The 17,384-nt window shown below is 40.3% G+C and overlaps 2 protein-coding genes across 2 annotated transcripts in view; one reads left to right on the top strand and one right to left on the bottom strand.

Moving 5' to 3' along the window:
- Positions 1-9,381, top strand: part of pi4k2a (phosphatidylinositol 4-kinase type 2 alpha) — a gene marked incomplete in the record, with an annotated part of 13,465 nt that extends 4,084 nt beyond the window's left edge. The window contains 7 exon segments of the mRNA XM_014026864.1: positions 3,772-3,903; positions 4,364-4,517; positions 4,643-4,704; positions 7,698-7,797; positions 7,887-8,020; positions 8,118-8,177; positions 8,269-9,381. Of these exon segments, the coding sequence (XP_013882318.1) occupies positions 3,772-3,903; positions 4,364-4,517; positions 4,643-4,704; positions 7,698-7,797; positions 7,887-8,020; positions 8,118-8,177; positions 8,269-8,430 (804 nt within the window).
- Positions 9,382-10,817: 1,436 nt separating this feature from the next.
- avpi1 (arginine vasopressin induced 1) lies at positions 10,818-16,355 on the bottom strand. Its single transcript, XM_014026858.1, has 3 exons — positions 15,154-16,355; positions 14,527-14,918; positions 10,818-11,609 (listed from the first exon to the last, which is right to left on the bottom strand). Exons 1-3 carry the CDS (start codon positions 15,280-15,282, stop codon positions 11,417-11,419), a joined length of 714 nt encoding a protein of 237 aa, XP_013882312.1. The 5' UTR covers positions 15,283-16,355; the 3' UTR covers positions 10,818-11,416.
- Between the last annotated feature and the right edge of the window lie 1,029 nt (positions 16,356-17,384).

Here is a 17,384-nt window from a genome sequence, read left to right as displayed (position 1 = left end):
TTTCCCTATAATTATTACAAATACACAAAATAAGTAAAAATAAGTATTTATATTTGTGTACAAGCTGTTCAGATTGTCAAAAAGCCTGTGTTTTTAGGGTTATTAACAAAGTTTGTGTACTCAGACCAGTAATATTTGGGGTCACAAGATTTTGCCATGGAAATTTTGTGGGTCAGAAGATAAAAAGTTTGGGAACCACTGATTTAAAGCATGGATTAATCTTCATTGAATGATTTATCTAGATTAACATTTCATAGAGACATAGAGTGCTGTGTGAATGGGTAAATAAGGCACTTTGAGAATCCTAGAAATGTGCTAAATAAACAGACCATTTACCATAAGGACTGGTCCGTGTCAACTCAACAGTTTTGTTTCAATCTAGCTTTAATCCTAAAAAGAATAAATTTCCTTTTCCTTCTACAAAAAGCTGATTTACTAAATTTAGTACAAATGCCCAAAATAAAAAGGCGTTAATATAGCTTTGATTATTATGTCTGCTGTGGGCCTTAGCCGCAAACCTTGATGTGACATATCCAGTCAGTAGCTACGTTTACATGGACATAAGTAATCGGATTAAACGGCCGTTCGGAATAAAAATGCGTCGTGTAAACAGCTCGTTTGGATTATTCTGATCCGAATGAATTTTTAATCCGAATGAAAGGGGTGGGTTATGCCGAGTGATAATCGGAATGACGTGCCTGTTCTGATTGTAGAAAACTGACCTGTGTGTGCATGTCTTCTGACTTTCTTTCATCCAGTTCTGCTGTTAGAGGAGGTGGGACAGCAGTGCTCCAGCTGCGCTGCACTGCGCAGAACTTTTCCTCCACGCTCTCTTAGCAGATGAAAAAGGAGGCAAACAGCAGACGTTGCTTCGCAAAAAAACAAAAAAACAAAAAAAAAAACGTATTGCTTCATCTGCAGCTCAACCAGGGAGTAACGACATCTCTACCGTTATTAAAAGCTGACACGGGTCCGTCCTGAGCGCACAGAGGAGCTTTGTTTACGTTTGTGTCACGGAAGTAGAGCTGAAAGTTTACAACACTGTGCATGTAAACACTTGTCATGATCGGATTGTGTCCATGTAAACAGTTCATTTGGATTATTTAATCCGAACACGTTTCAATCCGTTCAAAAAAATTTGTGCATGTAAACATAGCTATTGACAAAAGGATTAAATGGTCGTTCGGACTAAAAATGCGTCATGTAAACACGRCATTCAGATTATTCTGACCCGATTCAGCTCAATCCGAATGAATTTGTAATCGGAATGAGAGGTGGTTTATGCCCATTGATAATCTGAACAGCGTGCATGTAAACACTTAATCCGATTATTTTATTTTAATTGTGGAACACTGACCTGACTGTGAATGTCTGCTGACTTTCATCCACTGGTTTCTGCTCTTTTGTGGAGGGAGGGACAGCAGCGCTGTAGTTTCCAGCAGCACAGAACTTTTCCTCCCGTTCGCTCATCCAATAAAGAAGGAAGACACACAGCCTGCGCCGCTTCACAAAACAAAGTCTGCGCGTCACCAGCAGCTGAACCAGAGAGCAGTAACGTCTCCCTCATCATTAAAACCTGTCGCAGGTCCATTCTGAGCTCAGGAGCTGCTTGTTTATCTTCATGACGAAAGTAGAACTTTTTTTCTTTTTTTCTGATTATTTAATCTGAAAACATTTCGATCCGATCAAAGAATTTTGTGCATGTAAACATAGCTAATGAAAACAAACCGTTCAACCAAAAATGAGTCAAAACATATGAAAAGTTGCAAGTTTTGTTTTATTGTTCAACTGCAAATCAGACAAAAAATGTCATTACACTTACATTTAAACTGGCTGTTGTCCTCAATTAAAAATATTTAATGTTTTGTCTCTTTTACTTAATTTTATTCAGTAATAAACATATTTTTATGTGCTGGCCTTCGAAGCATTCTGAAAATGGTTACGATGGTCAGGCTTTTGAAAACCCTCTTTTTTTATTGTCCTGTCTCACCAGGAGTCGCTTCAGTTCCACCTGAGACCACATGGTGTCAGTGGTTGTCCATAGAACTCTTGTCCTGCCTGGATGTGGGTGGGGCCATCATAGCACGACCACTTGAAACTTGTATCCAAGGCAGACACAAGTGAAATAAAGTCGCAAAATACTCACCATCCACTGCTACGGTTTCCTAAATTGTGGCTGAGTCAACTCTGTCGCTTGGAGCCCTTAAATCCTGTGCATCTGTTTGAATTCTGTCATCGGACGACAAGCACAGAAACATCTGCGCTCCCTCATAGTGCCATGGTGTTAGTTTGTGTGCCATTTAATGAATATTCTTTATATTATTTTTAAAAAGTAAATGGCAAAAACGAATGCTGCGGCTATGAGTTTTTTAAAGAAAATGGTGTGTTTAATTCCTGTTAAGGAGATGCTTTTGTGGTTGACGTTGCTCTCTGGCCAATCAATGACCTGCAGTCTGCTGCAGTCAAATCTTCAGCTGGACTCGGCTGGAGCTTCAGCTGAGCAGGTACTAAGAACGAGCTGGAAGCAGTTGGGCTTATGAAAAGACTCTGAAGCTGCCGAGTTGACCAGAGTAGGACCAAATTAAGCCCATGGGGAAAGGTTATTATTGTTCTGATACTCAGGGTGCAAAGTGATAAACACTCAGAAATTCTCCATTGGAAGAGCCACTGCTTCATTTTTTAGGGGTGGTCATGGTCCCCCTGGCCCCCATATTTTTAAATACATTTATCATGAAGTATTTTTGCAGAAGAAAAATAACAAAATCTCAAAGGTGCAGCTGAAAACCTTTAAATGACTGTATAAATGGCTCTTTGTGTCAAACTGTTGCTAAGTTCATAGTTCAATTATTTATATACCGTATTTATTCAGTTATAATACGTAAAATTTAATCCATAAAATCATCCATAAAGTTGGGGGGTAGTACTATACTCGGATAAATATTTTTACTTATGTATTTTAACCGAAAAATCGGCTTCATTCACAAAATGCCTGAGTCCGGAAATGAGACCGTGTCGTAAAAAGCAGCTGAAGCGAGCTCACCTGTGACACTACGTCGTAACTCAGAGCGAGATAATAGATCCAGGCAGGCGACATGATGTGAAAAAATGGGGAAAAAAGCAGTCCTGCACCTTTAGTAATGAATACGAACTAATGACATTAGCGTGTGACCAGGCCGCTCCTCGAACAACAACAAACACATGTTCATCTGTAATGGCTGCCGTCTACCAGTGTTCTGAAAAAGTTTGTATCCCTGAAAAAAGTTTCCCCACCAGAGAGGGCGCTCGCCAGTAGGAAGTAATCTGCTTTTCCCCCACAAGATGGTCCAAATCTCATGTGAAGTCTCTGACTTTTGTGTTGGCGCCTCCTGGTGGACTATGTGTAAAATACCAGAATTCATATGATGCTGCTACAGCTGATATATATTTGTTGTCAAAATACCTTTTAGTACATATGTTGTTAAAATAAAATAAACAGTCCAATGATCATTTTACTGATATGTATAAAGACTGCAAAGGCTGAAAAATCTTGAAGTCTGTATGAAATTGGAGGTAGTTTGAGGATTAAATTTTTTATGCTTTTTAAGCTCAAAAAAGTGGGGGTCGTATTATACATGAATAAATACGGTAATTGTTTTTTCATCAAACAAGTGGAAAAAAAATCTGAGCTTTCAGATCAAAACCTACAATAGATTTTTATATGGAACATCTCAAAAACATCCAAATATGTTCTTGCTGTTATTTTCTTTTACAGAATTAGCTTTTCCATTTCAGGTGGTGTATTTGGCAAGCGAAACGTTTAACTACAGCGCGATAGACAGAGTGAAGTCTCGAGGAAAGAAGCTAGCTCTGGAGAAGGTGCCTAAAGTGGGTCAACGTTTCCACAGAATCGGACTACCACCCAAGGTAAAGTAACACAAAATGTTTCTGCACTAATCAGCTCATCTTCACTCAGTTATCTATAACTTAATGCTACCGTTCAATAGTACGTAAAACATTCATCCTTAAATATCAAACAAATAAATAAATGATGCTTTTTAACTCCAAGGAGTCATTTTGGACATTATTTTATTACGTATTAAATGTTATTCTCATTTTTCTTTTATTAAATGTTATTCTCATTTTTCTTTGGTAGTTGGTTTAATATTTGATCAACTTTGCTTCAAAAGTATCTTTTGTTACAGTGTTTAAAAACAGACCAACAGTACCAATACACTACATTAGTGCCAATAATATCTGAAGATGTACAAAGAGCAGGTCTCAGTGTGTAGCTGGTGTAAAAAAAAAAAAAAAATCTTGTAATTTATTCCTAATAATGAAATCTAATCGAGAGCAGAGCATACATTAACCATCTCTGTTCCTCCAGGTCGGCTCCTTCCAGCTCTTTGTTGACGGGTACAAGGATGCAGATTTTTGGCTGCGGAAGTTTGAAGCAGAGCCTCTGCCTGAAAACACCAATCGACAACTGCAGCTGCAGTTTGAACGACTCGTCGTCCTCGATTACATTATCAGAAACACTGGTAGGTAAAACCTTTCCAATAAACAAAAATAATATTTATTAAAACCTAAGTTTATTTAGTTGATGTTACATTTTTCTTTTAAAGTTGTCACTTGTGAATAAAAGGTTTGTTCTTCTGTGATCTAGACAGAGGAAATGACAACTGGCTGCTGAAGTACGACTGTCCCATGGATTCTGTTGGTAACAGGGTGAGGACACACACACACACACACACACACACAAATGCACACGTGCACACTCCTGTGCTAAATTAAGCACTCTTTTATTGGTTTTGAACACTAATCTGGCTAGGTTTTTTTAATATACTGTAACATGTTTTGTGAAAGAAAAATCCACTTCATATAAGTATTAGAGGATTAATCTTAGTCTGTTTTTCTGAATAATGTTTTGTGAAGAAAATAAATGATGTCAAAATGCTAAATTTATGATGGACTGTTATTTGTCAGTGAAGTTGATAATCTTTGAGTCAGATTTTGTGGGGAAAAAAAATAAAGATTGGAGAATATATTCACGTCATTCTTTAACAAGTTTCACAGCTGCCAGCCTAATGGCTCCTTGTAAGTGCACTGACCATACAAATAAGGCACCGGTAATAGTTTATTTTTATTTTTGCCTTATTTCTTTTTAATTGTATTACTAAACATTTTTTCCACATTTTTTATTTACTCTGTACATTGAGAATAACACTCAGGTGGAGATCTGTATTCAGTCCATCTCAGAGCCCTAGTGTCAACTCATAACCACTTAAGAGTCCTCTGGAGCAGTCTTAAATATCTGGGAGAGTAAGAGTGATTCTTAGACTGAATAATTTTTATAATTTGCTTTTATGCTTAAGTCAGAGAATAGGAGCAAATATAAGAAATTTTCAACACTTAAGTCTAAATTTCCACTCTAACCCTGGATTTACACTACATGCGTCTCCGCTGCGCTGCGCTGCGCAGTTTGCAGCTGTTTGTTTGTGCGCACAGAGGAGGGAGGGTGTCGGGAAGGTGTGTGCAGGAAGGAGATTGCGCGATAAATTCAGTGATAAGTGTGGAAGTCACAGCAAAAAGTAATTAATTCTGTGTAAGACGAACTCCAAACACAGCTGAAAACCTTGATATAAAAGCTTTTGATACCTAAGGTCGAAACTTTATCGCTGTCGCCTTTTTGAAACATTTGATTTCAAAATAAAATCCACTTGTATCGTGTGTGTACACATATGCTTCATGCTACATGTTTCCATCTGCTTCCCAAACAGAGCGATACATTCTGACAGCATATGTGTAGAAATACACTCACCGGCCACTTTATTAGGTACACCACACTAGTAACGGGTTGGACCCCCCTTTGCCTTCAGAACTGCCTCAATTCTTCGTGGCATAGATTCAACAAGGTGCTGGAAGCATTCCTCAGAGATTTTGGTCCATATTGACATGATGGCATTACACAGTTGCCGCAGATTTGTCGGCTGCACATCCATGATGCGAATCTCCCGTTCCACCACATCCCAAAGATGCTCTATTGGATTGAGATCTGGTGACTGTGGAGGCCATTTGAGTACAGTGAACTCATTGTCATGTTCAAGAAACCAGTCTGAGATGATTCCAGCTTTATGACATGGCACATTATCCTGCTGAAAGTAGCCATCAGATGTTGGGTACATTGTGGTCATAAAGGGATGGACATGGTCAGCAACAATACTCAGGTAGGCTGTGGCGTTGCAACGATGCTCAATTGGTACCAAGGGGCCCAAAGAGTGCCAAGAAAAGATTCCCCACACCATGACACCACCACCACCAGCCTGAACCGTTGATACAAGGCAGGATGGATCCATGCTTTCATGTTGTTGACGCCAAATTCTGACCCTACCATCCGAATGTCGCAGCAGAAATCGAGACTCATCAGACCAGGCAACGTTTTTCCAATCTTCTCTTGTCCAATTTCGATGAGCTTGTGCAAATTGTAGCCTCAGTTTCCTGTTCTTAGCTGAAAGGAGTGGCACCCGGTGTGGTCTTCTGCTGCTGAAGCCCATCTGCCTCAAAGTTCGACATGTTGTGTGTTCAGAGATGCTCTTCTGCCTACCTCGGTTGTAACGGGTGGTTATTTGAGTCACTGTTGCCTTTCTATCAGCTCGAACCAGTCTGCCCATTCTCCTCTGACCTCTGGCATCAACAAGGCATTTCCGCCCACAGGACTGCCGCTCACTGGATGTTTTTTCTTTTTTGGACCATTCTCTGTAAACCTTAGAGATGGTTGTGCGTGAAAATCCCAGTAGATCAGCAGTTTCTGAAATACTCAGACCAGCCCTTCTGGCACCAACAACCATGCCACGTTCAAAGGCACTCAAATCACCTTTCTTCCCCATACTGATGCTCGGTTTGAACTGCAGGAGATTGTCTTGACCATGTCTACATGCCTAAATGCACTGAGTTGCCGCCATGTGATTGGCTGATTAGAAATTAAGTGTTAACGAGCAGTTGGACAGGTGTACCTAATAAAGTGGCCGGTGAGTGTATATACATATATTGATTAATATAGCTGGGATTTCTACATTATTCCGACAAATTATTCCACCTAATAGGGTCTTATTTTGTAAATATGGATGTTGTGCTCTTTCCTCTTCCTGTTGGTGCGACGTAATCTTTAAAAATTGACTCCGGCGCAGCTCCGTCATGCGGCAGAAATAAGATCGGATCTAATTTTGATGGATCACAGTCCGCTCACCACCGCTGTGCGCAGCCAGTGTAAACACTCTCATTGATTAAAATGGGTGCGTATTTGCAGCGGAGCTTGAACCGGAGTGGAGCCGGAACGCATGTAGTGTAAATTAGGGGTTAGTAGTTTGATAAAAACAGGCCCAGAGCTCAATGAGATGCCATGACTCCCCTTAAAAAAGACATTGACCATTTCTAAAGTGCCAAGTGAAAACGTAATGCACCAGGAATTTAGACCACAAATTATGGTTCCGGTCCCAAATAATACATTACCAAAATAAAAAACTTGTTTTTTCCATTAAAATGAACAAAAAAAAAGTTAGGTGTTTTAATTGTTTTTTTTTTTCTAATTTACTTAAAAAAATAAAAAATTAAAACACCTGATTATTCTTTTTGTCTCATTTTATTTTGAAAAAACAAAAAGAGTGAATCTTACTTGGATTTGTGTGCCTGTTTTTATATTAAATGAGTCTTTTTCTCTCCAGGACACAGACTGGGTCGTAGTAAAGGAGCCGATCATCAAGTTAGCAGCCATAGACAACGGCCTCGCCTTCCCTCTCAAACACCCCGACTCCTGGAGAGCTTGTAAGAACTTATGTGATACCAACAGTGTTTGACTTGTGTTGATAGAAAGTGGATATTGTTAAGAAACTGATTCATTTTCTGATCCACAGACCCATTTTACTGGGCGTGGCTCCCTCAAGCCAAAGTTTCTTTCTCCGAGGAAATCAAAGATTTAGTTCTTCCCAAACTTTCGGACCCAAACTTCAATAAAGATCTTGAAGAGGACCTCTATGAACTATTTAAGGCAAGAGAAGCTTTATTGTAATAATTAACAATCCATTGTTAAAACAATAAATGACTAGTCTCTGTGACCGTAACATGCATGTCTTTATGTCTTACAGAAAGATCCTGGTTTTGACAGGGGACAGTTTCATAAACAACAGTCTGTCATGAGGGGCCAGGTGAGTCTGTTCTACACTGACCCATTAGAATCAGCACACAATGCAGCTGATCTCACTGCTTTACTGTGAACCGAACCCTTTCTCTCCTTAGATCCTGAACCTGACCCAAGCCATAAAGGACGGTAAATCCCCCCTCCAGCTGGTCCAGATGCCCCCGGTCATCGTTGAAACGGCTCGAGCCCCGCAGAGAGCGAACAGTGAATCCTACACGCAGAGTTTCCAAAGCAGAAAACCCTTCTTCACCTGGTGGTAGAAGCAGAGAGCCGCAGCCAGGAGAAGACCGAGGGTGATAGCACAGGGTTTTGTCCTGGAAGTAGTCCTCACCCACTGGCTTCTCCTCATGGTTCCGGTTAGTGGGTGCAGAGATGAGGCCAAAAGAGGAAGACGTTCACGACAAATCTTCCCTGTTTGCATCTGTGCCTTGTGCGAAAACGACTGAAGCTTCTGAGGTTCTGTTCCCTCCTGAGAGCGATATCTGTGAGACGACATATCCGTGCACTCCTGGGTGTTTGCTTACATACACATCAGTGAAAAGCCTCTCATACATTTCTTTTTTTTTAACAAGAAGTATTGCATTCCAAGTTTTTTTTTTTTTTGGTTTGTTTGTTTGTTTGTTAGACCCGTTATGACCAACAAAGAAACCCTATACTATGCAGTTAACATCCCCGGGCTGGTCAAAGCAGTGCCACTACGACAGATTTTTATTTATTTTTTATTAAAGAGAATATCTTTTATTGTGGTAAACACACAGATTTAGGCTCTAAGTGTTTTGTATTTCTTTGCAGTGTGAACACAATCTATGTGAACTGGTTTCACAGTGTGCATTACTTCTCTACACATCTATAAGGCACGAGGGGTGACGTTGCAAAGCCGAGGTACTTTTCATTAAAGAAGCCAACTATTAAAATCAGATCCATCGGACTTGTTTGCCTGATTTTGTCTTTTCCCACGAATAATTTCATTAATCAATGAAGCGGACATGAAGTACCGCAGCTGTGATTGAGCAGAGGAGGGGTTCTGTGGTTCCTACCTTGGCCATAATAATTTTACTTCTGTTTCAGGTTCTTGGGTGGACCTGAGTAAATGTACAGGATAAAGTAACTTTCTGCTGTGCTGAACTGACATGAAATGTAACGTGACAATGCACTGTATAATTGTAATATTTAATGATAGATTATAATTAAATATATTCAATTAATACAAACCCTTCGTGTTAGTGTTGTTTTGTTTGTTTGAAAAATCTTGTCCAAACCCAGACCCAAACCAGTGGTTATTCCGTATGTTGCGGGTGTTTCGGAGAAACAGACATTTATTTTCTAAACATGATGTCCCAGTGGCTTTCAAACCCCAAAACACATTACGGCAAAGGCTGGTTCACCCCAAAGATCCGGTGCCCCGGCACAAACAGAGCAAWGTTGTATATGCTGTTAAGTGCCAGGAGGACTGCGACCAGTTATACATCGGGGAAACAAAGCAACCACTATTCAAAAGAATGTCCCAACACAGACGAGCTACATCTAATGGCCAGAACTCTGCAGTTTTCACTCATTTACAGGCCAGCGGTCACTCTTTCAGAGATGAGGATGTTCTCATTCTTGATAGAGAGGAACGTTGGTTTGAGAGAGGAGTAAAAGAAGCCATTTTTGTGAAGAAAGACCGTCCATCATTAAACAGAGGTGGAGGCCTCCGTTTTCAGTTGTCCCCCTCCTACAGTGCTGCTATTGCCAGTATCACTCCACCCACTGTTAACAATAGGTGTTAATTAGGTGTCAACGATAGCCAGGTGATGTGAGTATCAGTCACATGGAGGCAGTGCTTAAAAGCCTGAATTTTGCCTGAAACTCTCAGACTGAAGAAGTCTCTTGGAGAAGAGACAAAACGTTTCATTAGAGAAGAACCCGTCCAGAAGACCTACACAATTTTTTTCTTTTTGATTTTTTACCTGGATTACTGAGATGCATCAGGACATTGTCCAAGGATATTACTCAGCTCTTTAAAGTGCCCATATAAGCTAAACTTAAAGAACTTGAAGGAATGCATATCGCTGCTGTTTACACCACAGTTTGAAACCAAAATTTTATTTTGAGAAATGATGGCGTTGAAGTTATGTGCAGCTTCATGTGATACCATGACACGGCTCCCAGAATACTGTGTGTTGTGAATGACAAGTGTATAGTATCAGTGGTGGATCTAGGATTTTTCAGTGTACGGGGCCATCAAGGGGCCGCAGTATTCACAGGGGGGCCAAGTATTTGTTCAACATGCTTGCACATAAATCCCAAGTTTTTGTAAGGTGTACAAATTAAATCAGTCACACGTGATCAGACACTTGTAAAACCCCGAACAGCAAATTCTCATCAGTTTTACATGAGTTTTACTGTACATAAATGAAATACTTTCAAACACACAAGATGTGAGAAAATCCAGCCATCGTTGTCAGTTAAAAAACTTTTTCTGCAGTATTATTCAAATTGAAAAAGACTTGTGTAAGCTTGCTTCATGCTGGACTTTTCTATTTGACTCATTATCGCCTCTACTGTTTGGAAGTGGAACTGCGGTCACTCTTGGCAGATGGGGCCAATGCCCCTGTGGCCCCTCCCCTAGAACCTCCCCTGAGAGATACCTTCCTCAAAGACAAAAACATTTTAGCCTTTTGGCTGTTTATTGATAGCAAATCACAGTTATAACAACCCACCTTATGCTTTATTATTTTATTATATTTTGATTTCATGGTTATGAGCTCATTTTCATTGGTTCTCTTTATTCTCAAACTCATATCTAGCTGTTTAAATTCAAAACTCACAGTTCAGCTACAAATTGCTAACACTGATTTCTTAACAACTTGCTGTGAAACATGTTTCATTTAGCTTGGAAATCCTCTCAGAACCCATGCGGCTTAGCTGATACATTTTCATTTTTGTAATTGAATCAAGATGCCCTTTGAACATTAAACAATAAAGGTAAAAGTTATTGCATGAATTCAACCAGTCATGGTATAAACCCCTAAAATATGTCTGAAAACATTAAAGTGTTTGACAAAACCGCAGTGTTCCACTGATGATTGCATGTAGTAATCCTGCAGTTTCAAGCTGAACCAACACACAACTGATTTTCAAACATTTCGTTTTCCTTGAAAAACCACTTGAGTGTTCTGGGGTCTACTATGAAGAGTGCATGGCAACAGACACTGTGCAAACCCAGGATATATACATTTCTTGCAGCTTTTCTGTGTGTGGCGTTCAGTGGAGGATGCGGTGTAAGTAGCGTTCAGAGTCTCTGGAACTCTCCAGCCTCACGCCCACCCTCCATGAAGCTGATTTGAAGGGGTTTTGTATCTCTGGAACGTCCTCTTCTGTGGTCGGCTGCTCAAATTCTTCCAGACTTTGTGTCAAATTGTCCTCAACAGCGAAGGCAACTGAAGGCTCTTCAACCCTAAAGACAAGAACAGAAATTTGCCTAAGATTAAAAACTATCACCAACCCTTTATTAAGCTGCAGTTTGAACATAATAACTAATAGTTTCACATCAAAATGCTGGTGTAGGTGGATCCACAATAGCATAACATATAAGATAAATATTATTGAACAGTTATGACATTTCCTTAACTGTGCGTATTGTTTTAGAAAGCTCCTGTGCAGGGGCACAACCAGGGGGTGGCTAGAGGGACAAGGGGCACCCCTGTACATTTGCTGCCCACCCTTGACCTGACGGTCTTTTGTCCTGAGCCCTGAGCTTTGGTTTTCATTGGATTTTTAACTTCCCATAGATTTTTGGGATTAGTAGAATGCCATAAACACTGAAAAACCTTGTTTTTGAACAATCAATAGTTAAAAGGATTAAATTATTTTCTTAAATTGAAATATTTAAATAAGAAAAAGAACTTAAGTTATTCTGCCTGATGACAGACATCATGTCTCTAAGTTGAACAGAATAAAATAGTGTGTTGCAAAAAACCAATGTCCTCAGGACCCTAGTAGGTGGTGAGGGGTACACCACCTATTAGGTTTATTTGTAGTCAGGTCGAGGAGGCAACAGGTCCAGGAGAGAGACCCAGACATCCCTCTCCCCAGCGACACTATCCAGCTCATCCTGGGGGACCCTGAGGCTTTCCCAGGCCAGAGAGGATCCATAATCCCTCCAGTGAGTCCTGGGTCTTCATGCCTCCTACCAGTGGGTGTGCCTGGAACTCCTCTAAAGGGAGGCATACAGGAACCCCCTCAACAGACTTGTTTTGATGGATAGGAGCAGCGGCTCTACTCTGAGCCTCCCCCCCCCCCCAATGACAGAGCTTTTCACAGAATCTTTAAGGCTGAACCCGGCCACCCTATGAAGAAAGCTCATTTTGGCCACTTGTGCTTTTGGTCATGATCCACACCTCATGACCACAGGTGAGGGTTGGAACATAGTAAATCCAGGGCTTTGCTTTTCGATTAAACTTTTTAATCAACACCACTGCAACACCCTCATTACTGAGGACGGGGTCCCAATCCGTCGATCCATCTCTCGCTCCGTCCTACCATCACTCACGAACAAGACACCCAGGTACTTAAACCCTTCCACTTGAGGCAGAGACTCTCCCTCGACCCAGACGGGCCATCCCACGCTTTTCTGGTGCAGAAATGTATGCATATAAATAAGTACAAATTCAAAAGAAAACACGCTTCAGTGAGTTAAATAGTGGCCGTGCTGTTCTCAGTTACTAATTTTAGTTAAAAACATGTAAATTTACATCAAAAAGTGATTCCTTTACTTCACTGTTGCAGCTTTTTTCCCCCTACATTCATTTCTAGCTCCCATCTGGCCCCCCTCCATATCTACTAGAGGTGCCCATGCCCCTGTGCAGCTGTTTACAGCAGTGACTTTGTCAAATATCTGCAAGGGCTTTCAGTTTAATCTGATCTGATTCAGTCTACTGCTCCATGCTCTGATGTCAGCTTGATGAGAAAGAAAACTCCCACGTGTGTGTGATTTTAACCAACTTGTGTGTTTGTACAAAACTGCAGAACGTTTACTGAGTCTGTACCAAACCAGGCTGACCACAGCACATTTGTGCGGAGCCCGCAAGGGGGCACGGGAGATTATTTTTCTTTTGCGTTCCCACGCAATATTATTTACCTCGAAAAAGTAGTTTATCACTATTGTGCCTGCTGTTTTATTAACAAACTCACATGTTTACCATTAGCGAGTTAGCCTACTGCTTTAATTCAGCTTCAGAATGAATATATCACACAGCCACGCATGGAAGTATGTCATATGCTGATATTTTAACAGTGCAGCCACGCAACATCAATGTCAATTTCATGAACTTGTGGCGAAACATCCTGTTTTCGTAACCGGATATTTCAAAATAAAAGTCTGATTTAATTCAGTTCATATTCAAAACAAACTTTTGCGTGGGAACGCAAAACAATATTGCGAGGTAACGCAAAAGTATTTCTATGTAATGCAAAAGTATTGCAAGGGACCGCAAAGGTATTGCTTGGGAATGCAAAACAATATTGCGAGGGAACGCAAAGGTATTGCAAGGGAACGCAAAGGTATTGCGAGGGAACACAAAGGTATTGTGAGGGAACGCAAAACAATATTGCGGGGGACACAAAGGTATTGTGAGGGAACGCAAAGGTATTGTGTGGGAATGCAAAAGTATTGCGAGGTAACGCAAAAGTATTGCGAGGTAATGCAAANGTATTGCGAGGGAACGCAAAGGTATTGTGAGGGAACGCAAAACAATATTGCGAGGGAACGCAAAGGTATTGTGTGGGAATGCAAAGCAATATTGCGAGGGAACGCAAAAGTATTGCGATGTAATACAAAAGTATTGCGAGGTAACGCAAAAGTATTGCGAGGTAACGCAAAAGTATTGCGAGGTAACGCAAAGGTATTGCGTGGGAACGCAAAAAAGTATTGCGAGGTAACGCAAAGGTATTGCGTGGGAACGCAAAACAATATTGCGAGGGAACGCAAAGGTAAACGCAAAAGTATTGTGAGGTAATGCAAAAATATTGCGAGGTAACGCAAAAGTATTGCGAGGTAACGCAAAAGTATTGCGAAGGAACGCAAAGGTATTGCGAGGGAATGTAAAAATATTGCGAGGTAACGCAAAAGTATTGCGAGGTAACGCAAAAGGAAAAAAATCCCCCATGTCCCCTCGCGGGCGCCGTACATTTGGCACAGTTGTACCACTTTGTAAACTCACAAATCCATTACTGTGTTGCTCAGTGGGGAGTGTGGGACAGTTTGTGAATGTCTGCAGGAATATGAGGACACGGTATGGAGGATCTTTACGATTTTATCACTCATTTAACAAAAACCACATGAAGTCTGGAGCAATTCTACAATAAGACGTTACCTGATGAACCCCGATGCTCTGAGTATCTTGTGGTCACTGTGTCCTTCTGACCTTAGTCCGGTCTTATTTCTTGCTCGAACTCTGAGCCCCACCAAGGCCTGTGCCAGGCCTGCTTCATCCTCCCGTTCCTCTCCCTCCTTCTGCTGTCCCTCCTCTTCTCCTTCCATATCTGCCTCCATCTCCTGGCACACCAGCTTGGCCCGGTGCTCAGCGTTTCTGTCGCCTGCTGTTCTGAACAGCCTGTGCAGCTGATGCAGGTTCACTCCTGAAAAGATGTTGGAACAGCCAGACTTCCTGCTGTGTCTGCTGGAAGGTTTCCACTGTGTGAGCATACTGTCCTCTGCAGAGCTGAAATCCAGGGCCTCTGCCATGAAAGTCACAAAGTTTTTCTTCTGTAAACGGATAGAACAAATTCATTTTTGAGGGAAAATTGGTTAAGCACAAAGAAAGATTTGACTTGGCAAAGATTCTTGCTTTAACACAGCAGTGACACACGCTGCACTATCTGAGATGAAAAGACTAAATGTTTAATTAGTGTTAAATAAAAAACACTAACTCAATACTGTCTAAAAAGCTTGATTTGAGTCTAATTGAAAAACCAAAGAGTGGTTTAGTTATACTGCTTACCTTCTGTAGTTTGAATGAAACAGTCTCTAACTCTACTCGCAGACAGAGCCTGATTACTGAAGCAGCATTTAGACTGAAACCTTCACACCGCCTAATGCTGAGCTGACCCACTTCTAACTGCAGCGTCATGAGGAGCGCAGAGCTACAGGGGGGAAGGTCTCATCAAAGAGTAATCCAGGAATGACGTCAAGGCCAAAGTGTTTACCTCAGAGACAAGAGAAAAACAAAAATATCAACAAAAAGAACACACTTAAATAGTAAAACAATAAGCAAGAAAAAAACAAATGACATCCATATGTATAATCATTTGTCTATTACTATAGATAATAAAACGTACCTTTTATTAAGTACAACAATATGGATGAATGAAATAGAGTGCAGCAGAGTGTTTATTCAGAAACCATGAACACATCACCTTAGGTTATGTTTATCAAATGAAATTTAGCAGAATTTAGCAAAATTCTGGATGCGTTTGAAACAGGTCCACTGCCAAGCTGTACTTCAGCACTGAATGTGACTTTGACTCGTTTGATGCATACAACAGATGAACCTGTGCAAAAGTACAAATATCCATATTTAGAGGTAACTGTTGAACTTTTAGCTCTTTATGACGGTGGGTAATTAGCTCCTCTACTTCTGAGTATTGTGAGTCAGGGCTGGTATAGGCAGTATAGGTAAATGCTAAGGGCAAATTATATAAATATATATATATATATATATACAAGTGCTGGGCACGTTAATGCGTTATCACATTAAAGCAGCCGACAATTAACGGCGATAAATTTTTTAACGCACATTAACGCTGTTTCTTTATATTTCTTTGTCTGATCTCCGTTCTTTGTGTTGCCCGGGAAGACGCGCACACACAGACACACACAAACCCAGTGGTCGCCGCGGAAAGGAGGGATCTTGATCACTGTTGGCTTTAGATAGCCTTCATCGTGCTTCTCATCCAATGAGAGCCTTTTTGTTGAGCGTGCAGCCGAGGAGGTAACATGCCTGAAGCTGTCAGACTCTTCAGGGCATTTTTTATTTTAAAACTTTTCCCAACGGTGGGCTGGAAGGAAATAAAGTTCTCTATTAGCACTGCACAGCTAAACTCTCACCACCGAAGCAGTTCGAGCCCAGAATATCACTTCAGTTTAAAACCAGGGTAAACAAACAGAGGCTGACCAACGTGTGGGAGGAAAAGGAAAAAGCGAGACCGGCTTGTTTTGCCTTATTTGTTTAAAGTTTTTGAAAATGTATTGTTCATTTTTTATGTAAAACAGTACCTAAAACGCTCTAAACATATTTGAGTCAGTTAAGTTTTGTACAGAATAATAAAATTAAATTCAAAGTTTTTTTGTCGTTCCAAATGAGTGAGGAAAGAAAGATAGATGAGGCCCCAGTTGTCAGGAAAAAATACAACAATAAGAAGTTAAAATGAAAAAGAAAAGAAAAACTGAAGTGTCACACATGTATTGCAACATACAATTGTAGACATCCAGTGATCGTTTCTAAAACAAAATAATTGAGATTAATCGCAATTAATCGCAAAAATATTTTGAGATTAATCACGATTAAAATTTTAGTCTATGCCCAGCTCTATTTATAATCATTTATAACCTCAAAATGAGTCAGATCCTACACAGCACAGCATGCTTGGAAAAGTATATCTTCAATTCTCTGGAATCAAACTTTGTTTTCTTTATTTTTTTGTTTTTGTTTCAGTAGAGAACGATTTCCTTCTGCTAACTTTGTTTTATTCACAAGACAAACTCTCTGGCTGAATGTTAACTGACAGTATGTGTACATCTGCAACTTTTAAAAATGTAAATCTTTTTAAATGTGATTACTTTGGCTAAAACTGCCCAGGAGTGCTGTGTACAGGGAACAGGAAGGGAGTTTGAGGTTAACAGCAAAAGTTCAGGGTGAAAGACTAATAAAGCCCTAAGTCTGGTACACAAGGAGGAAACTGGTTAAAAAGAAAATAGGATCAACTGAGGAGTCGTCAAACTGAGAGCTGAAAGTAGCCACACACAGAAAGACCTGAGCATGTCTTAATCCCACAGCAAGAGGCCAAATGGCCAGATTAAGACTAGCTGGTGGATGAGATGAAGTGGACCTGAGAAACAGGTCTTACACCAGCAGGTCAAACTTAAAGAAAGTAAAAAAGTTCGTCAACTATATTTTTATATATTAACACCATTATTTTAGAGAAAAATTATAATATAATATAATATAATATA

Source organism: Austrofundulus limnaeus, unplaced genomic scaffold, assembly GCF_001266775.1.
Source record: "Austrofundulus limnaeus strain Quisiro unplaced genomic scaffold, Austrofundulus_limnaeus-1.0 Scaffold597, whole genome shotgun sequence".
In the NCBI taxonomy this organism is placed as follows: domain Eukaryota; kingdom Metazoa; phylum Chordata; class Actinopteri; order Cyprinodontiformes; family Rivulidae; genus Austrofundulus; species Austrofundulus limnaeus.
The sequence above is the reverse complement of the archived record's forward strand: the minus strand, read 5'-3'. Positions and strand labels throughout refer to the sequence as shown.